The sequence below is a fragment of the Onychostoma macrolepis genome, chromosome 05 (assembly GCF_012432095.1).
Source record: "Onychostoma macrolepis isolate SWU-2019 chromosome 05, ASM1243209v1, whole genome shotgun sequence".
NCBI classification, from domain to species: domain Eukaryota; kingdom Metazoa; phylum Chordata; class Actinopteri; order Cypriniformes; family Cyprinidae; genus Onychostoma; species Onychostoma macrolepis.
This window is the reverse complement of record NC_081159.1, coordinates 40,426,128-40,448,295: the sequence shown is the minus strand read 5'-3', so window position 1 is coordinate 40,448,295 and position 22,168 is coordinate 40,426,128. Positions and strand designations below refer to the sequence as shown.

Here is a 22,168-nt window from a genome sequence, read left to right as displayed (position 1 = left end):
CATGTTGAATGATGATTTGAGCTTTTTTGGGATGACACATACATCTGTATAGCAGCTATTTTAATTATTTTCCGTTTTGGGTTCTTGTTTTCATTTCCTCAATACCTCAAATAAAAATTCCTGAGATCTTAATTACATTTCTGTAACTGAGTGAGACCAAAAAATGTCTTGACTTTTAATGCTACTCTGACAGATTTGGCTGTTCACACCAACCATAACTGAGAGTTTGAACTGAAGAAAAATAATACAGGTCTATCAGTGTCAGGAATATGAAACTGTTTAATATGTTCTTACTTCATATGTCAAATTCATTCAGGAAAGACAATACATTTCTCAATTACAGAATATAGCATGAATTAACAGAGAACAGTATTTAAAGTTCTTTAGAATGTGTAGAGTGAGGGAAAGGCAGTAAACATCTATGGGCCATTTGCTTCCAAAAAACTTTAATTTCTGATTTTTTTTTTTTAATACTTAATCTAGTAATACATATTTAACTATATTTAAAATCTGTACTGGTCAATCTCAGGTAACTTTATTTCATTTTTAATTGGAAGATGGATGTATTTTTCTCAGTCCTGTTTTCAAAACTCTTATGTCTTTTAAAAAGCATGTTTAAAAATCTGTCAACTAATTCATGTTGGTTTCATGGTCCAAAAAAAAAAAATTATGAAAGAAAATCTATTTATCTACACAGGGTATTTATCTAAAGCACTTTTTTTCATTTTAAAGTCGACTCAAACCTTAAGCTTATTAATTATGATGCAATTTATTAAACAATCGGATAAATGATGGAGTGTTTTAACTTCAGTGTTTTTTAAAGAAAAAACGATCTAGTAACAGGAATGAAACTGGGTAACAGGAACGAGTATCTATTATACGTGTATATAGGTTTGACTACACTTGTGAGTATATGATACTGATGTAGTGAAGAGTGTTGAACATCAGCTAGTGAGCTGGGCCTCATTGGTTAAAAAAAGAAGCCAAATCATGTTTCTATTCAAATCTAGTGGTCTGCAGAGGTTCTATTTGACATGCGTTAACTGAGTGGCGCAGTCTGCTAAGCCGCTGGCACTGAAACCTGTCATGTTGTGGGTTTGAATCTGGTGTCACACATGTCCAGACCAGGCTATATTGTGTGCGTGTGTTTTTGTGACATATGAGGACACAAATTTGTATAATGACATGGGTATGACATAGGTATTACAAGCAGAAGGTGACTTTTGAGGACATTATGTCCCCATTTTTCAAAAGGCTTATAAATCATACAGAATGAGGTTTTTTTGAGAAATTAAAAATGCACAAAGTTTCCTGTAAGGGGTAGGTTTAGGTGTAGGGTAATAGAATATATGGTCTGTACAGTAGAAAAAGCATTACGCCTATGGAGAGTCCCCACAAGGATAGCAAACCAGACGTGTGTGTGTGTGTGTGTGTTCATTATACTCACTGCTGTGTGTGTGCACTTGGACAGGTTAAATGCAGAGCACAAATTCCGAGTATGGGTCCTTTCCTTTCCTTTTTAGGCAAGGCAAGTTTATTTATATAGCACATTTCATACACAGTGGTAATTCAAAGTGCTTTACATAAAATGAAGTAAAAATTATCACAACAATAAAACCAGAAATTTAAAAACATTTAAAATGAATTTAGAACAGTTAGAAATAAAAATGATTATACATAAAATACAGTGCAGTCGGACGTAGCACAGTGAGTTTTGAGTCTGGATTTAAATGTGGCTAATGTTTTAGCACATCTGATCTCTTCTGGAAGCTGGTTCCAACTGCGGGCGGCATAATAGCTAAAAGCGGACTGCCCTTGTTTTGTGTGAACCCTTAGTATTTCTAACTGACTCAATCCTAATGATATGAGTGGTCTGTTAGGTTTATATTCAGTGAGCATATCTGCAATGTATTTAGGTCCTAGGCCATTGAGAGATTTATAAACGAGTAAAAGTACTTTAAAATCAATCCTAAATGTAACTGGAAGCCAGTGTAAGGACCTGAGGACTGGTGTGATATGCTCAGATTTTCTGGTTCTAGTCAGAATCCTGGCAGCAGCGTTCTGGATGAGCTGCAGCTGTCTAATGGTCTTCTTTGGAAGGAGACCATTACAATAATCCACCCTGCTGGTGATAAAGGCATGAACAAGTGTCTCCAAGTCTTGACTGGACACAAAACATCTAATTATTGCAATGTTTTTTGAGATGATAGTATGCTGATTTAGTTACTGCTTTGACACGACTACTAAAACTAAGGTCTGTCTCCAGAAACACCCCAAGATTTTTGACTTGATTTTTAGTTGTTTGACCCCTAGAGTCAAGGTATGCATTCACCTTGAGAACTTCATCTTTGTTTCCAAATGCAATGACTTCAGTTTTCTCCTTGTTTAACTGAAGAAAGTTCTGGCACATCCAACTGTTTATTTCATCAATGCATTGGCAGAGGGAGTCAATGGGGCTGAAGTCATTTGGAGATAATGCTAGGTAAATATGGGTATCATCAGCATAGCAATTTGGTTCTTTCTCAATATTTGACTTAGTGGGAGCATATACAGGCAAAACAAGAGCGGTGCAAGAATTGAGCCTTGTGGGACTCCGCATGTCATGGCCTTCCACTTAGACTTATGCTCTCCTATACTCACATAATAACGACTCCCTTCTAAATATGACCTGAACCATTCGAGTACCATCCCAGAAAGCCTGACCCAGTTTTCCAGTCTCTCTAGAAGTGTTATGATCAACAGTATCAAACGCAGCACTAAGATCTAGTAGTACCAGCACTGATATTTTGCCAGAATTTTATTTAAATCTCGTGGTCTGCAGAGGTTTTTGTTGGGTTATGTTTAAGAGGGTGGGTTATGAGAATATATAAATAATGAAAAATAATATTAATGATAAAATATCATTAACCTGATTAAAAAAGAACACTGGAAGTCTATTAGTTGTCCTCACTAATATAGTGAAACACGTGTGCCGGTGCATTTTATGTTTTCTTTTTTATGTGTCTGTGTTTGTACTAAAAGCATATGTTGGAGACAAATTTGTACCCAGAAGTGAGCTAAACCTGATAAAATCCCCTAAAACCTCCTTTTGGGGACATCCTCATTTGTTAAAATTTAATTTATTATTAAATAAATATAATATTACAGTGTTAATATGAAGAAATTTTCTGCATTGATTTTTTTTTACAGGTGTTTTACCTGTATTTTTAATAACATTTTACTATGGATATCATTTTCTTACAGTGCAGGTCACACTCAAACACCATTTCATGTATAGGTCTAATATATAATCGCCACAGGACAGCAATTGCAAGTACATTTTCTGTCATACTTGCAGGAATGTAATATAAAACAATAACGCAGGAACAACCATAAGTTTTCTCTGGGCAAAAAACATTGTCTCAGTGTGGATAGAAGGCCAAAACTTTGAGGAAAAAGCTGCATTTTTTTTATTTTTTCTAGATTCATATGGATATAGCCTAATACTTATATTAATAAATGAATATACCAGATGACACCACTCACTCCTGTTACTATATATTAGTATAGGATATATGAGTATATGAGTAACAGGACTGAAAGAAACAGGACTGAGATTTTCAGATAAAATGAGCAAATATATAATATAGCCACATGGGGTAAATACTCATTTTATGAGGATACTCAGCAAATTATAATGATTTATCAAAGGTTTGTATTTTAAAAATAAACAAGTAACATCTAAGAAATAATTTAGGTAACAGGAAAGTACATTAATATTGATGCTCCCCATCATTATAAAGAAAATGAGACCACATGCTTTAGGTCATACAATGGGGAAAAACATTATTTGATCCCCTGCTGATTATAGTTTTGCAGCAAGGTTACAGACATACAAACTACACAACAATAAAGCCAACAAAATATACATTGCAAAAAAAAAAAAAAAATCTTTCTTTGAAAAGTTCAATAAACCATATGCCTCAAATACAAAAAAAAACTTTAAATAATTTTGTTCTTCTGTCAAAAAAATAGGAAATAATCAACTGGAGGCTGGCAGGGCTGCAGTTGAAACAAGAAGTTTACATACACCTTGCAGAATCTGTCAAATGTTAATTATTTTACCAAAATAAGACGGATCATACAACATGCACTCCAATACAGTAGGTGGCGGTATGTACTTTTTTACCATGATCTTTAACCTTTAACCCGCCGGTAAAAAAAAACCGAAGAAGAATTTGAAATATTTTGCGCGCGCTTCACGACATCCTCAGATCACAAAGACGGACGCTGCGCACTTTTTCCTGCTTCATTTAAACTAGGCCTATATTTTTACTCACATAAGGTAACATTTTAACACAAAAAATATCATTTACAATATTTTCTAAAAAAAAAATTGGATAGACAAAAAACACTGCAAACACCTATAACGTTACCTGTAACTTATCTGGCAGCTTTCGGTTTTCAAATGCTGTAACGTTAGGCTAAATGGGAGAAAATGTATATGACTTATGAGTGAGTGAAAGAAAAATAAAGAAACGTACATTGCCGTGTTTAAACATTAAGTGTGGTAAACGCATTGTCATTAAATTGTTTGGATCAGTGGTGTTTTGTTCGTGAACGAATCACTTTCGTTAGGTGTTTGTCTCCATTGTGAGGCGCATTAATGGCTTTTTCTCGCATCCAAAGGCTGGCAGGATTTATGTGTCTTCTGAGGAGAATGTTATTGGTTGGCTTTTAATGAATAACGTTACGTGCTTCAATGAAGGATTCAGAGCTGAGCGGCTTTCATGAATGAGGAGCTGCTGGACGACAGTGAATGTGTCCGCAATTAAATGCTCGCTTAATTACTGAATATAGTGCTGTAAGAGATAATTCTGCAGAAATGTCCACTTTTGGTATGGCAAGATGTCTTCAAATGGATTTCTTTTTCTTACTTTTAAACTTAGTCCACATTATTAGATTATCTTTTGCCTTTATGAATACACATAAATGACTTAATAAGCTTAATGATTTTTAAAAATCTTTTTTGTGCATTTATTTACCCATAAGGAAGGTGACAATTTTCAAGAAAAATGCATTTTACAAAATGGCTGTTGTAAGGTATCAAACCACATGTTTTCAATCATAAATTAAGTAGTTTAATCCATGATTTGTATTCTAGTTTTTTACAGTTCCATAACAATAAAGGTAACAAACGGTAAACACCAGTGACACAACTCCAACGGACCACTACATCATATATTTGATAGTTATGAATACATATTGTATTTTAAATGGTACAAAAACCTGTTTTAGACCTCAAAATAAACCACCTTTTCTCTGTACATGGCTGTGGGGACGAGCTGTTTTGTGTTGCTTTGGATTCTATATAATTCATTAAAAAACAAACATTGCCACATTGGTGGCTCAAGAAGGTGTAATTGTTCTAATTAAATATTGCTTCATTTGAAATTGTAACCTTAAAGTGTTTTTTAAGTGTAATATTTCTGTAAAGGCTAGAGACAGAAAATTGACATTTCTATTGAATGACCTAAGAGAGTCAGATGTAACTCATTAAAGTCAACGCAAAGGAACAGCGTACAGTGCGCGATGCGAATTTTATCATCGTTATTGTCGTTGGGCTCATCATTTGTATTTGTCCTCTTCACAGAAACACTGAATTGCCAACATCACTCTTGATCATCACCATGAAGAAAATGAGTAATAATAGCATTCTGAAATACTTTGAGGTGAGAAAATGCAAAACATTAAGAAGCATGGATTATATATCTTATTTATAAAAATGTTTTTTAATTTCTTAGCTTGGGTATTTAAATTCTTATGTTGATCATTGTATTGAATTGTTTAGCCTTAGTGTGATTGGTTATAGTGAAGATTGTCTATTTCAGAAAAGGCAGCCTGACAGTGACACGACAAGGGTGTCACAAACTGCTGAGAATGCTCAGGTAAGGCCATGATATTTAAACAATAATGATTCAGGTCTAAGAAGTTATAGTCCCAGTCCTATGAATCCTGTGTGAGAATCAGACCAAAATGTAATTATTACAATAATAATGCCAAATGATATATATATATATATATATAATTTTTTCCTCTCTGCATTTGGTGTTGCATACATATTCAAAGCTAGTGTATGGCTTTAGATGACTTGCAATATAGTAAGGATGACCTGCCTTTTCCCCCTCTCTCATATTTGTGTTTTTATTTTCATTTGGGCGTCAGAGCACATCTTGAGTGAAATGGTGCATGTTACAGAAACTGAGAATCTTTGAGTGCACTTTTGTTTAATTATGCGTGGCAATATTATAAAATTCAATGCTAATTTAGTAAATTTTGTTAATTGTTTTTGACTCAAGTGTATTTAATTGCTAATATTAATACATATGCTATTTTAATATTGCTATTGCCATTGTTCTAGGAAAGACATCACACAAGCAAGAAAAACGAAAAGGGGCTTGGTAATAATGACCGTAATCCATTAAAGGTATGTTGCATACTGACATATCACTGAATAAATTATTTATGGGTGCTGATTAAAAAGTGTGTGTGCAATTTTTCTACAGAAATGTTTTAGGAAGACTTTAAATATCCATATTGTTTTTGCTCATCATTCATAATGATTTACAAAGTGATGGTAAAACCATTTACATTGGTGCTTTCGCATTAGCAATTTGATGACATTTCGTATTCATTCACTCAGGAAAGAACAAACAGTTTTTGTAAGGAGGAAGTCAGAGAGCGACAATCAAAAAGTCATCTGCAACAGGTATGAGACTTTAAATAATTGAGGTGAGACATCTCTTGTAAGTGAATAAATGTACCCTCATAAGGTGTTTTGGTAACCAGGGTTATTATTGTTAAATCCAGAAAAAAAAAATTTTCATAACTTGAAATAAATTAAATATTAACAGAAATAAATTAAAATATAAAAAAACTAAACCTTTTTTTAGTTCACAGTTCTCGTCTTTATTTAGTTAAAGTACTAAAGTAACTTTAAACTAAAACTAAATAAGACTAAACAATAAAACTTAATAAAAAACTACATAGACATTTAAAAGAATTACAAAAACATAACAATTACTAAAACTTTAAAATTAAAATGTAAAAATGATATATAAATAAAATCTACTTCAAAATATTAACGAAAACGATAATAGTATATCATTGATACTAAAATAACACTGCTTGGTAAGTTACTTAACAACTGCAATGCATATTATTGTCATATTTTAGGCTGGGTTATTAAATAAGAAAAATACAGTTTTCCCAACAACTAGTGATCATCTTTTAAAAAATTCTGATAATTTCTTAAAATCTCAAGACTGATCTTTTAATCTAAAACAGTTTCACTGAAAATTACTAGTAGTGCACCTCTTGTCCTGCAGTCTGTTCCACTTTATGAATAACATGCCTACATTAAATACTTTTTTAAATGAAAGTGCACAATATGCACCGATCATTGACTTGAATTGAGAGCTTGTGTAAAAAAATGTAATCTGGAAAATTATTATTTGTATACATTATATTACTCAGTATTGCTAATAATTTTACCGAAGTCCCTTATTCATAAGTGTTTAAATAAATGCTTTGTCTATTACTGTTCTTCTGAATTCAACAGAGTGCTGAAGGGCAAAGCAACACTTTTAATTTCTGCTACAAATCTGAGACACATGCCGTGGTGTGCAATACATCCAAGACTGTGCTTGATGCTCTTAATACAAACAAGAATTTCAGAGAGTTTAAAAAAGACAACATGGAGAAAGAAATAGTGATCCAGAGACGTGAAGGAGCGGTTCCTAGAGCGGCTGTGAAGACTGATTTCCCCTGCTGTCTCATTGAAAGAGATGAGCTCTTAGATATAACCTTCATCAAAAAAGGTGGAAATGTTCCTTCAAAGAAAAAAACAACTGAAAGGCTTTCATTCTCTAATGAACCAGAAAACTTTGTAATCTTTTACATTAAAACAAAAGGAGGGAAGAAAGTGAAACGCTTAATGAAAAACAATGAGCTGAGGATGAAGGTTGATGATGTTTGTGTGTACGCATCCAAAAAAGACAAACTGACGGCTGCTCTGCGGCGTGATGGGCGATTCACCAATGCCATATTCGACAAGCACTGTGTACTTTCTGAGTTTGGGAGCAAAACAATCCATGATATGTCAAGAACTGTAGAGCATCTTGATGGAAAGCATTTTGAGATCATTGTTAGGAGAGACAAAAAACAGCCAGATAGCCAAGATGATGTCTTGAGTGATGTTAGCGCTGAAATGAATGAAGCTTCAGCCGCTGATTTGAAAGGAAATGTTGATCCTAACCAGCATCCCATCAACACTGAACAAGAAGAAACACAAAAGAGAAACACAATGAAATCCACAAATCATTCCACTGATTCTCCAAAAATAATTCCAGACTCTGAAGAGATTCTGGGAATTCTGCGTAATCAGTTTAAAGATTTACTGGAGACATTAAAGCAGCGAGAGAACCTAAAGAAGAACTCTATGTTCCAAAAGTTCTTCAGAGCAGAATATGATAAAAGCGTTCAGAGTTTCTCTGAGGTGTATAAAATAAAGCGGCTCATGAGACTCTGTGACTCTGTGTGTCAGATTCGAGTGGAGGGATCCGCCAGAGGAACCGGCTTCTTACTCTTTGGGCGATTTGTTCTAACTAACGCACATGTTGTTAGGGACTTTCTTGAGTCTCCAGATAAGCTTTCTTCTACAAAGTATTTAGAAGCGGCATTTGATTTTGAACGTCTGGATTCAAAGGTGAAGCTGGTGCCAGTCAGGAAACGGCTTGCTGCTTACTGTTTCATAACAGATGTTAATAAAAGACGGCTTGACTTTGCTCTTCTTGAACTGGATGAAGTTGATGAAATCACAGGCCGTCCTGGATTGCTCAGTCGATACATTTGTGGCTCCCCTCCTAACCGAGGTGGGATCTGCATTGTGGGACATCCAGATGGTGGGATTAAGAAAGTGGACCCCTGCTTAATTGTTGAGGATCTACAAGAGGCTGAATATAAACACAAGTCTGAGAATGTCCATTTCATTCAGATGATCACAAAGAGGAGTTTAGAAGATAAATGGGCCGTTTATAAAAACCAGATTAATTATAACTCTTGTTTCTTTCATGGATCTTCTGGCTCTCCAGTTTTTGATGAAGACTGCTATCTGATTGGTGTGCACACCGGTGGATATGTGTACCCTGGAGAAAGAGGTAAAACTAGAAGCGTTGTGGAATATGCTTATTCCATGCAGCCCATTCTGGATATGATCAGAGCACAGGCTAAGATAAAAGGTTTGCATGACGTCGTCAATATCTTAGAAGCGCACAGCAATAAAAGCGATGAGTCTGGGACCACAGAGCAGGAGAATCAGACCGACTGCGAGATGGAAGTTTCTTATTGAAGTGTCCACATGCCGCCATTTCTTTGGCTGACATGACTGCAATGGTTTCAATTCTTAATTTTTTTCAATGTCTTTTACAAATGCCTATCCGTTTTTACCTCTTTTTTTTTTTTTAGAGATAGCATGTTTAAAAGCTGAAGTTACTCTCGGTTTCTCTTATTTTTGATAAATGTAAATACATGTATCTTACAGGTGATAGTGGGTTCATTAATTTGGTTGAGACTAAAAATACATTTACAGTTCATTCTTTATTGTATTTTCTTTTTGTTGTTATTCATACATAAGTGTTCGTTTATCCATACACACTCATTTGTAGCTTTAATGTTTATTCGACTTACATATACAGTATTATTCTATTAGCATGTCCCTTGTGTGATTCATGTGTTGTTTTGATTGCTCATGTTGAGAAGCGTCTCGGATCTTGAGTTTGTTGGGTCTGAAAAATGTTTTGTGTATGTCCTGTAATTAGAGAACTTTTTTTTATATATATATAATAAATCTTTCTGTTCAAACACTGAATGAATTGTGTTGATCTGTTTCCCAGTAAAACAAGACATTTGGTACACACTGAAAGTAGTTTTTTTTAGGTTAATTCATTCAACTTTGTGGAGAAGGCTATAGAAAGAGAAAAAAGAGAAAAGAATTCTCCAGGTCCAGCACATTCATTAGTTTTCCACCATTTTGAGGTTTTTCCTAAAGACTATTGTGCAGTTTTACTGCTCAGGACAAACAAGGGATTCGCTATCACAAAACAAAACAGTTTTTAACAATTTTAAAGTAACACCACAGTATTAATATTATACATTACAATATGTCTGCAGTACCAATTACAAATACTGGTGTTAGTACCAATTGCGGGACAGATTCCAAAATTGTGATGATTGACACAGTAAAAAGCCATAGCAATGAACAAGACAGAAAATCTGAGGTGTCAGAATAGATCTTTACATTTAGTCCTGGAGTATAAATGCAAACTAATAGACCTGCTACTTGTTCTGCTATGTGTAGCTCATTTCTTTGTACTGTAAATGTCATAATAGACCTTTGTAAACCTATGTTTACTTATGCTAATGTTTCAATGTATTATTTACTTATTAGTAGCATTTAACTTTTTTTTCTCAAATAGTTAATATGATTCTCAACAAATAAAAATTTGGACCACATTGTTTGGACTGGATCCTTGGATCGTAAGGCTGGAAGAACTTCAGATACTTTGATTTCCTGAGATACGGGCAATACAAACGCATACGGACATCTGTCTACACATCACATAGAGTGAAGATGCAGAAAAGATTCTTTCTGTCCTGCACTTCCTTCATATTTGCTCCTTCTCTCCACTTCCTTCCCTTTACTCAGTTCACTAATAATGGTTATATGCAAAATATGTTCCATGTAAATGCATGTGATTTTTCAGTCATGTTTGCCATCATTTTAAATGTTTCAGTGCGACTGGTACAATGGTCTCATGCCCAGAGAAATAGACTAAAAGGTAATAAAGGTGCAGGATATCAGAACAAATCAGACAATTTAAAGGGGTGGTTTACTGCGATTTCACTTTTTTCATTTTAAATAGTGTGTAATGTTGCTGTTGGTGCATGAACAGTATCTGCAAAGTTGAGGTCGCTGAAAGTTCAGCGTAAGCGGAGATATCGTCTTTTAAAAATCAGGAAGTTTAATGCCTACAAAAACGACTCATATGGGACTACAACGAGATACTTCCCGGGTTGCATACGTAAAAAACCCATCAACCCCTCCCTCCGGAACATGCCAAAAAGGGGGCAAGGTCATGTTCTGCGGCTTTGTCGAAGAGGAAGAGTTATAGTGGAGAGTTGTAGTCATGCCGTCGAAACGGTGTTATTTTCACCCAGCTGTCAGGTCTTCTGTGTTCGGGCTTCCTACGGACGCTGTAGTTCGTCAACAATGGTTAAAATTTATGTTTGATTATGTTCCTGACAATTACAATCCTAATTTAGCTCTCTGTGCTGCGCATTTTACGGAAGACAGCTTCCAGAATCTACATGAGTTCAATGCCGGATTCACACAGAAACTATTACTAAAACATGGAGCGGTTCCAACTTTAAAACCAGAGGCAGCAGTTGTTGGGCCACAACCTGTAAGTAAGATTTCATCATTTTAAATGTATTTGCATGTATAATTTCAGACGTAATGTTATAGTTTTATCAAGGACGTAAACGAATGCCAACGCTGGCTTTAGTAGCCAGTTAGTTAAATGATGTTTCGTGTGTCTTTGACAAACGCATACAAACATTTTGGACCCGAATTTGTAATTATGTACTAATTTTGTAAATGTATTTTCCATGTATACTTTATGACGTAATTTTTCGATTTGATCAAGAACGTAAACACAAGCCAAAGCTGTTTGGTTATAGTAGCCAGTTAGTTCGATGCTATTTTGTGTGTATAAGACAAACGTGTACAAACTTCAAAAATGATATGTAATCACAACAGCAAACTTCATTCAGAAACGTTTGTAAGAGCCGTGCTTGCGGAAGTTCTGCTTGACTCTCTTCATTACCGCTTTCTGGGTCTGATTCTGGCTCAAACTGATACGGCAATATTGACACCATTATTTACATTTGACCGGAGCACATGCAGCGGTCGCCTGTAAAGGTAATGGGCGGGACGTTTCCGGACAATGTGCAGTACGCGGTTTAGCCAATCACAACACACCGGCCCAACTAACCAATCTGAGCCCATTGCCTGTTTCTGAGGGAGTGATTTCAGAGAATCAGGAAGTCAACCGGTCGTTCAAATGACAGAGGAGAAAGCGGCTTACAATAAAGGTGAAATATATGAAAAATAAGGTGTTTTTTAACAAACGAAACGCGAAGACATGTTATATTGCACCCCATAAACACAATCAAGCAAAGAAAAAAAGCAGTAAACCACCCCTTTAAGATTCGTTCAGAACGGTGTTGAAACAACCCAAAGAGCCTAAATTCCACAAAGAGGCCCAGTCGTAAATCAGTCCATGATACCCTGGTGCCACGAGTCCACCAACTAGCAGCTTTGAACAGCTTGCAACATTAACACAAAAGAACACTTATTGATAATTCCAATTTAGGAAGGAGATTGTCCATTTTGGGGCAAGAAACCCAAGAGACAACATCATGACAATCAAAAGTAAAACCATGAGTAAAATCATTTGTTGACACTTCCTCAAGACGAAGATCAGGCTACTTCTAGACCTTCTGACCTTTCGTTCCTCACAGAACATGTCCTCACATTCACAGAACGACACAGAAACGGTCTTTTACATACAGTATGTAGATGCACCAAAATGATCCTATAAGGACTTCTAAACAAATATCAGTCCATTGCATAACTTCATATCATGTATGTAACCCACATATTCGACTATCATGCTCTAATCACTCATTGTGTATGACATTTTGAATAACTATTGAATAGTTTACGGGTTTATAGTCATGTTTAGTATGTGTATGTTTGAATATTCTTGCTTAAAACATTTCTATCAAGCAATTCTTTATGAATTGGACAAACCATCGTCCAAATTATACTCCGCAAGAGCAAAAATATCGCAGTCATTATTGGCGATGTATCACCTGCGATTATGAGTGTGATATTGCGTAGCTTGTCCATGAACTATGGCTCTGTGTAGTAAATGCCGCTCCATCTGAAAGCATGTGATGGAGATTTACTACTAATCACAGAACCGGCTTTACTGATGAGATGCGCATAATCATCGCTTTCGATTATTTGCACAGCCCTAGCTCATAGCAATGGTTAATTTATTTGTTAATCATTCTCTCAAGAAGAGAAAACAGTCTCTCCATTCTCTCCCTGGTCTCCTGTGCGCTTCTCTCCTCGGTCTCTCTGGAATTTGATGTCCTCCCCGAGTAGCTCCACCAGCTCATCACTCACTCCCTCACCTGTCCCAGGACACTTGCAATCCTAAGGCAGAGTAAATAAACCATGCCTGTTAACAACAACAGTACAATTAATTTCAGCAAAAATGTGTATTAACTTGCTTATTTTGTATTTTTTAAGTCCTTACCCAGCAGGCTCATTTTCTCCAGAATAGTCCTAAAACAAGAGAAAATGTTAAGAAAAATATTAAGACAGGTTTGCAATTTTAACATTAGAAAATATGACACTGCAGGACATGCATCCAAAATACTGAAGTGCTCAAGTTTGGTTAAAACATTTATAGACAAAATCTTGCATGACAGCAAGTCAAGTCAAGTCACCTTTATTTATATAGTGCTTTTAACAGTACAGATAGTGTCAAAGCAACTTTCCAATATCAAAATAGTCAATAATGTAAAATGACAAGATTAAACACTCAATTTTCAGTTAAAGGCATTTCATTATTGAATTCAGTGATGTCATCGTCCAGCTCAGTTCAGTTTAAATAGTATCTGTGCAATCAAGTCGACGATATCGCTGGAAATTAAGTGTTCCCAACTGTGCAAGCCAGAGGCGACAGCGGCAAGGAATCAAAACTCCATCGGTGACAGAATGGAGAAAAAACCTTGGGAGAAACCAGGCTCAGTCGGGGGCCAGTTCTCCTCTGACCAGACGACAGCAGTTCAATTCCAACCGCAGCTTCCAACAGCACTACAAAAACACAACAAAGGGAAAGACTGTTATCTTATATAGTGGTTGTCTTATTGTTTTTGGGCTTTGTGTAAAAAAAACCCTGGCTATTAACACTTGTTTCGCTAGGAGTTTGAGTAAATGAAAACACAATACTTACATTTCAATGTGAATTCCCCCACAGAACTCTCACCCACCATGTTCTTTGAATATAAATTCCATCGTCATTCTATCAAGTCTTGATGAGTGCATGTTTCTGTCCTGTGTTGATGTAATTGCTAATGAAACAGGAAGTTTTCATGGAATCAAAGCTTAAAATGTTTCAAATGGATGTTTTAATGTAAGCAAAATGAATCAGTTTAGTGACTGGAATCATTCAATGAGATCATTCAATCACCAAAATAAAAATATATTTTTTATGTTTATATTTTAATTTGAACTTTTGTTTGCCAGAAAACTCTCACCACTGATCTCTGTTGTAGTGTGTGTGAGATCACATATTTATTTGTTACACTCACAGGAAGCTGGTACTGTGAGGATCCCTCCATCAGGTCCTGCAGAAAGGGATGCTGGGACAGCGTGAAGAAAGGAATCTTCTCCTCACCCTTAAAGCCCAACTCCTTAAACACCTTCAGCAGCTCCTGAACACACAAAACAACATGAAACACATTTCCATACAGACCCCTTACACCATCTACTGATCTACAGAAACGTCACTCTGTTCCAAAACTAAGTGAAATACTTTCCAGTGAACACCTACTGGACACAAAGATTTCACAAATAGACCTACATTTATGAGACAGTTATAAGTGACTAACACACACACACACACAAACATATTGATTGTTTAAGTATTTCTGAAATAAAATTTTTTCCTATTTGTTTATATTTTTCATTAAAATGGTTCAAACGAAGTAGGGTGAAGTTGGGATGCTGGGATCTTTTAGTTTTGAAGCAGAGCTGTTATATTCTACCTCTCTGAGTTCATCTCTGCTCCTGCGGTTTGGCTGGAAGCGGTTCAGACGTGAGGAGACATGATCATCTCCATGACCCAGAACTCTGAGCACATCATCCACAGACACACCCACTTCATCAGACTCCACCCCCCTCTCCTCGTCTTCATCAGCGTCACACTCCTCAACTCCAGCACCCTCCATATACAGCACAGACTGTGCAATACAGTAATAAGAATAAGTAAATTAAGCAAGATTAATGTGTTTAGTTGAATTAAAAATAGTCACAGTGCAAATCTTAAAGGTTCTAAAAACAGGATTCTCTTTTTTTAATTATTTTGGGGTGAAATATGACTCTGACAAGTTCTCTTTAAACTCTTCAGCTCAGAAGAGTCTGTTGAAGAGTCCTTTTCATACTGTGTGTACCTGTGTGAGGGGGCTGGTGTGTTTATAGTGCAGTGTGTGTCCGATCACGAGGCTGAGAGCTCTGGTGAAGCCCTGAGCCGGTTCAGGATGGCAGCAGAAATACAGCAGCATGCTCAGATAGTCCAGCATCAGCAGAGATGAGCGTGTGCTCGCAAACAGACTGAAGAAAAACTACACACAGAAATGAGAAAACAACACATTTATGTTTATATATAGATTATCTGTTCAGAACATCTTTTGGGAAACATGATAGTTGAAGTCAAAGTTAAGGGAATACTTCACTCCAAAATGAAACAGCACCCATTCACTGCAGAGGATTCACTGCATTGATGAGCAAGTGATGTAATGCTAAATTTCTCCAAATCTGTTCTGATGAAGAAACAAACTCATCTACATCTTGGATGGCCTGATGGTGAGTACATTTTAGCAAATTGTCCTTTTGGGGCGAACTATTCATCAAATTTATTTATTCAGGTATGTTTCACTGCAAAGGGGTCAAATCATAAAATTATTATTGATCTTTTGAGATATAAAAGCTTGATGTACTACTATGAAAACACACTAAATTCACAATAAATCTTTGCAAAGAGGCAAAAGGATGGAAGATGTAGACATCTGTGGCAAAAAAAAAAAGAAAGGAAAAACTGTATATGACCCCATTTAAAGTTAAAAATCATTTAACCTTAAGATTGGCTAGTCTGTCATAGGGCAGAGGTTCAGTTGGGTCATCAGGGACAGGAAGATCTCTTTCACTGAGAAACCACAATTTATTCTGATTATAGAACGAAGCACATGCTAAGTACACTGTAGTACACTGTCCTCACTGTTTTTTTGTTTGTTTGTTTTTTGGAGTGTAGGGAAAAGCCTTAAAAACCTAGTCATTATATGAAATATAATGACTAGGGATAAAACGCCCCTACTGTTTCTCCCAAAAGAAGCACTAGATCAGGGGTGTCAAACTCAGTTCCTGGAGGGCCGCAGCCCTGCAGAGTTTAGTTCCAACCCCTGCTCCGACACACATACCATGTAGCTTTCAAATAAGCCTTAATGACGTGATTAGCTGGATCGGGTGTGTTTAATTAGGGTTGCATCTAAACTGTGCAGGGCTGTCACCCTCCAGGAACAGAGTTTGACAACCCTGCACTAGATTTAGTATATTTATATATATTTTTTTATAACTATGTACTATGTTGACAAGAGTGATGTAGAAGTACAACCCCTGGCAAAAATTATGGAATCACCACACTTAGATGTTGTTCACCCAATTTTTTTTACTTCATAGCAAATAAACGAATCACAGATAATTCAACATTCTGGTTATGCGAAACATACCTCAAACAAATGAGATTAAACTCTTTTAATTAATGGGAAATTATTTTCCATATCAAGTACAGGAAAAAATTATGGAATCATTAACCAAAAAAACACAATTAGTACTTTGTTGTTCCTCTTCTGGCATTTATGACAGCTGGAATTCTTTAGGGCACGGAGTTCACTAATGAAAAACAATATTCATCAAGCTGTCTCCAACTTTCTTGAATAGCGGTTGACAGATCAGTTTTGCAAGATGGAGCTTTGTCATGGACGTTTTTTTTTTTTTTCAATTTCCACCATACATTTTCAATCGGATTGAGATCCGGACTGTTTGCTGGCCATGTCATTGAGTTGATATGCCTTTCCTGAAGAAAAGCTTTAACACTCTTTGCTGTGTGGCGAGGTGAATTATCATACTAACATCATCACCAAACTTCTTTTCTATTGACGGAATGAGAAAAGTGTCCAAAGTTTCGATGTAAACCTGTGCATTGACTGTTGAGGTAAGGATACCCATTCCCCCTGGTCCTTTACCTGACATGCAACCCCATATCATAAATGAGTTGGGAAATTTGGTTGTTTCCTTCAGGCAGTCATCTTTATACATTTCATTAGAACAGCACAAGACAAAAGGTTCAGCATCATCTCCTTTTCCAATGCAGATTCGTGATTTATCACTGAATATCACTTTCATCCAATCATCCACACTCCATGGCTTCTCTTTAGCCCACTCTAATCTTGTTTTCTTGTTTATGTGTTAATGCTGGTTTTCATTTGGCCTTTCTACATGTAAATCTAGTTTCATCCAGCCGGTTTCTTAGTTATGTCACACACATCGACTCCTGTTTCTGCCCATTTCTTCTTCATTTGTTTCGTTGTGCATTTTCTATTATCAAGGCAAATTGCTTTGAGTTTTCTTTCTTGATGCTTTGATTTCTTCCTTGATCTGCCTGTATGTTTTCCTTTTATAACCTTTCCATTTTGTTTATACTTCCACCAAATTTTAGAAACAGCTGAATGAGAAGATCCAACTACTTTTGCCACATGATGGATTTCCATCTTGAAGGAGACTTACAATCCTTTCCATCATTTCAACTGATAGCTCTTGTTGGGGACATGTTTCCTTACAATTCCTTACAGTGTGTGGGACAAAACGGCCCCGAGCTTGGTGGGGTAAAACGCCTCCAGGGGGCATGGCTTAATTACTGTAGTTACTCTGTTCTGAACATCAAATCCTTTGTTTTTCCTCAAATGTATTCTAACTTTGGTTGAATAAAAATATTTGGACTTTATATTTAAAAATGGCCTCAAGTTAGCCTCAGCTAATAATATTTTTCAAACAGGCTATTATAATTTTGTAATTCATAATTATTGATTATATTCAATAATTCAATAAATATACAGTATTTAATTTTATGCTAAAACTGCCTGTAAAAATTGCTTTGTCAGACATGGGGGACAAGTCACCCCCACCCCCACCCCTAATAAGATGAAAACTCTGGACATCTTTCATACTTGGTTTATAATTGATGTCATTGTCACTAAAACTATTATAACTATTGTGGACACATTCAACTTTTGTTTCACAGAAAACAATTACGCAGTTCTTAGGGGGGCGTTTCCCCCCACTCTACCCTACATGTAGTATTATGAGAGATAATAAGCAAAAGAAATGTAATAACTTAATACTGATCTTCATCATGTTATGTGCAGGGAAAAACACATGAACTTCTGCGAATCAGTATGAACAGAGAAATGTCCGCATGGCACGAACTCTTTAATACCGTGCTGTTTCGTCCCACTTTTGGTGTGTTTGGTATCCCATACGGTACTTTGATTTAAAAGCTTTTATTTAGACGCTTATTCATGTAGTTATCGCTGCAGTCCGGAGACCTGCAAATGGGAGGAGCTTACGCCAAGACCAGCAAGTGGGAGGAGCTTGAGAACTGCAAGTGGGAGGAGCTTATGCCGCAAGTAGGCTGGATTTCATCGTAGTTTAAAATGATATAAATATAATGCATTTTCATAGTAGTTTAAACTGAAATTCTTAGTTTTGTCATTATTGTGTGTATCCAATACCATTCACTGTCAACATTGAAATCATGTCTTTACACCTTTTGCCATGCTTCATGACGGTGTCATTTTAAATCCTTTAACTGTAGTAATTTAAGCATATTTCTGGATATTACATTTTACTTCTACAATTCTTCTACAGTAGCCTACCAAGGAACATTAAAGTGAGATGCAATTGCACTTAGGAGGTAAATGTGTGATACATAATCACATTTGCCTGTACTGCATATTTTTTATTTTGCATATTTTTTCAATCAAATTACAGCAAATGACATACTAATGTTCTTCAGAACATGTTACACAAATCAATGTATTAATTTGAAATCTCAGGGTGGGTAAATGGTAAATTTTATTTCTGATGAATCAAATCATGTACAATCATTCATTCAGCACAATAGACTTGCATGCAGTGGACACTGCAAAATCCCGGATGCATTGCTTCCGAGTAAATTCCACGGAGCTCGCCTCACTTGCCCTTCCAAACATAACCTGGTGGGTACACAAGAAGCACAATGAGCATTAGGGTTAACCCAAATTTAAAACATTCTCCCCATGCCATCCAATATGCATGACTTTATTCTCTTGTTGAAAATGTACAAACATTTCAAGAATAATTTCTCAGCTCTGTAGGTCTATGCTATGCAAGTAAATGGTGTCCAGAAATGTTAAGGGATGACATTAGGCCAAGTAAATTAGACTTTATTACTATTTTTAAATGAAGTATTCCTTTTAAAAACCACTAGACAAAATGCTAGTTTATTCACCATTAATTTACACAAAACTGATTATTGATTATTATTAGTATTAAATAAAAATAAAATGTTATTTAAACAATGTTTTAATTATATTACATTGTGGATTAGGAGGTTAGGAAATGTGTTCTAATACTTTTGAAAATGTATTATTTTTTAGAAAATTACACTGTAAAAAGTGAACAGTTGGATCAACAACAACAACAAAAAATACTTCAATTGGTAACACCTAAAAAAATTAGTTTTTTTTCCCCAACTTAATTTATTACCTTTATTTGTAATAAATTAAGTTGAAATATTTTTTGTCAGTTTGTCTGTTGGGGAACCATCAAAATAAAGTGTTAGCATATATTTAGCAGACATACTACTAATACTCCAATGACTGCTAGTAGACATGTAGTTGCTGAGTTACTTAACAACAGCTGTCTAAAGGGTACCATCAAAATAATCAAACTGATATTAAAATAAAAATAGTTCAAAGCATTCTGATCTGATATCTGATCTTATGGCTGTTTGAGAGAAAAAAAATATTACTATTATTATTACTATACTTATTGTATACTCATTGATGGCTTTAAGTAAAGTAGCATAAGAAAGGTGGCAAGACATGACACCTATAATACATTATAACTATGAGAAATATAATCCACTGTAACTTAAGTGGATGCAACGTGTTCACTGTGTGTTATAAATCATCATACTCTTAAAAGCTATAACCACTAATAAGTAAATATTATAATACATTAAAACTGTTCTTATGAATATTCATAAGATGATATAACATATTATAAGGTTTTTTATAATGCATTATGCATTAATTATAATGCCTTAAAAATACCCTTGTAATGCATTATAAACATGGGCTTCATAGAAAGTGTTACAAAATTACAATGCCATGCAATTACATTACCTGCTTATGGTCTTCGGTATCCATAACCTGTAGGGGAAAAAAAGATCTTGTCAGGCACATTACAGATTGTAAGCTGTGTGTGGTACTAAGAAAACGTTGTACAAAAGCCACCAAGAAAATGCACTTTTCACAGCTTGTAATATTTTTTACAAAACAAACAAAAAATGTACATCCACTCATCTACCGTGCCGCCGCTGAAAGTCGTCTTCTTCGTTTTTTTGACAGATCGCTAAAAATTCGCCCACTTCCGCCACCAGGAGCGTGAACCGATACTACAACACCCTTGACATTAAACAAACCAATCAAAATCGGCTGGCCCACCCATTTGCAGCTGGCTCCGACCTCCGTTTATACCCATCTGCGCTTATTTGACTGGGTGTTGTTGTGATTACTGACTGGTGAGATCGTCACTGAGTGAACCACGCCCCTAGGTGAGGGGTTTGTACCAGAGGAGTTTCGAATAAAGTTAACTTACGCACCTGCTACGAGGGTGATCAGTTCAGTGGCGGATTTAGCAAATTGGGGGCCCAAGGCGAAGGTATGTATGGGGCCCCCCCCATCCAATCTTTAAAAAGAAAGTACTGACTAAATGGTGGATAGGCAGGTAAAGCTAATCTACGGGGAAGTAAAGGTTGGAGAGGAGAAAAAAAACCTTCCCCTTTAAACCCTGCATACACTTTACTCCAAAATGAAGATGGAAAGCAGAGAACACAGTGTAGCACAATACAAACTAACAGTCACGATGGAACCCAACAGAGAATAAGGTTTCAGATAACACGTCTTTGCCAAAATGCCAGGAAACCAGCACTGTTTATTCTTTTTTTTAAGATCAAATCAATATAACCAGCAAGAAAAGTTAGGGTAAACCCCCACAAACAGTCATATACTTAACAAATACTGTCAAGACGAATAATTTACTTTGTATGTGTGAGTGAGTGAGTGAGGTTGCAGTTGGTATTACTTGAGATTGACATTTCAAACATTCTACAAACAAACCTATGTACATGATAGTGTGTGTGCAGAGGCGTAGCAATAGGGCAGGCAAGGCAGGCAATTGCCTGGGGCCCCGCATTTTGAGGGGGCCCCCGACAGCTGACCATTTGAACAATCGGAAATGTCATTATTAATAATATACACGTAACATGGAGCAATATATCTGCATCCCCTAGGGGCTCCCTCTCGCGTTACGCTGGATGTGCTAAACTATTTATGTTATATTATGTGTTTTGACTACTTTTTGTATGTTGTATAAATATATATCTAGGTAACAAAGGTATATTAACAAAATAATCTTTTAGAAGGGCCTCATCTATTAATTTTGCCTGGGGCCCCCACTTCATCTTGGTTCGCCTCTGTGTGTGTGTGTGTGTGTGTGTGTGTGTGAGGGAGAGAGGGCCATTGCATAAGCAGACCCATGTACAGGATGCAGGGTATGACAGAAAGTGTGTGTGTGTGTGTGTGTCTGTCTGTCTGAGTGAGTGAGTGAGTGAGTAGTGAGTGAGAGGGGGTAAGAGGGGCGAACTGGGGAGAGGTGAGGTTGCATTTGGCTCCAAGCAAATCCATGTATATCCACGTGAGTGTATGTGAGTGAGTGAGAGAGAATGAGACCGTTTTACATGTAGAAATTACATGTTTTTTTTCTGTAGTATTTACTTCACCACAAAATCATTTGTATTAGGGTATGGCTAGGGCTATTACTAGCAGAAGTAGGCATTTGACTCACCAAAGCCCCATCATCGTCATCATCGGTGTCAAAATGGCCATCACTGGA

General features: G+C 36.1%; 2 protein-coding genes across 3 annotated transcripts; one reads left to right on the top strand and one right to left on the bottom strand.

Annotated features, from left to right (window-relative positions):
• The first annotated feature begins 4,180 nt into the window (after positions 1-4,180).
• Positions 4,181-9,901, top strand: LOC131540912 (serine protease FAM111A-like). 2 transcript variants are annotated; one of them, XM_058776289.1, is made up of 6 exons: positions 4,182-4,324; positions 5,633-5,711; positions 5,871-5,927; positions 6,401-6,466; positions 6,683-6,748; positions 7,601-9,901. In XM_058776289.1, the coding sequence occupies exons 2-6, from the start codon at positions 5,670-5,672 to the stop codon at positions 9,386-9,388; spliced, it is 2,019 nt and encodes a 672-aa protein (XP_058632272.1). In that variant the 5' UTR covers positions 4,182-4,324; positions 5,633-5,669; the 3' UTR covers positions 9,389-9,901. The 2 variants fall into 2 exon arrangements, with proteins under 2 accessions (XP_058632273.1, XP_058632272.1); XM_058776290.1 differs by lacking the exon at positions 6,683-6,748 and having other exon boundaries at positions 4,181-4,324.
• A 3,279-nt stretch (positions 9,902-13,180) lies between these two features.
• LOC131540812 (sperm flagellar protein 2-like) lies at positions 13,181-17,179 on the bottom strand. Its single transcript, XM_058776072.1, has 5 exons — positions 17,084-17,179; positions 15,349-15,519; positions 14,944-15,138; positions 14,434-14,610; positions 13,181-13,324 (listed from the first exon to the last, which is right to left on the bottom strand). Exons 1-5 carry the CDS (start codon positions 17,177-17,179, stop codon positions 13,181-13,183), a joined length of 783 nt encoding a protein of 260 aa, XP_058632055.1.
• Between the last annotated feature and the right edge of the window lie 4,989 nt (positions 17,180-22,168).

Coding starts and splice junctions, on each gene's coding strand:
- LOC131540812 (XM_058776072.1), bottom strand. CDS start 17,179: ATGGGTATCCTTACCTCAACAGTCAATGCACAGGTTTACATCGAAACT. Junction 15,520..17,083: donor AAAAGAAGTTTGGTGATGAT/GTTAGTATGATA, acceptor TTCTGTGTGTAG/TTTTTCTTCAGTCTGTTTGC. Junction 15,139..15,348: donor ACACCAGCCCCCTCACACAG/GTACACACAGTA, acceptor TGTATTGCACAG/TCTGTGCTGTATATGGAGGG.
- LOC131540912 (XM_058776289.1), top strand. CDS start 5,670: ATGAAGAAAATGAGTAATAATAGCATTCTGAAATACTTTGAG. Junction 5,712..5,870: donor GCATTCTGAAATACTTTGAG/GTGAGAAAATGC, acceptor TGTCTATTTCAG/AAAAGGCAGCCTGACAGTGA. Junction 6,749..7,600: donor CAAAAAGTCATCTGCAACAG/GTATGAGACTTT, acceptor TGAATTCAACAG/AGTGCTGAAGGGCAAAGCAA.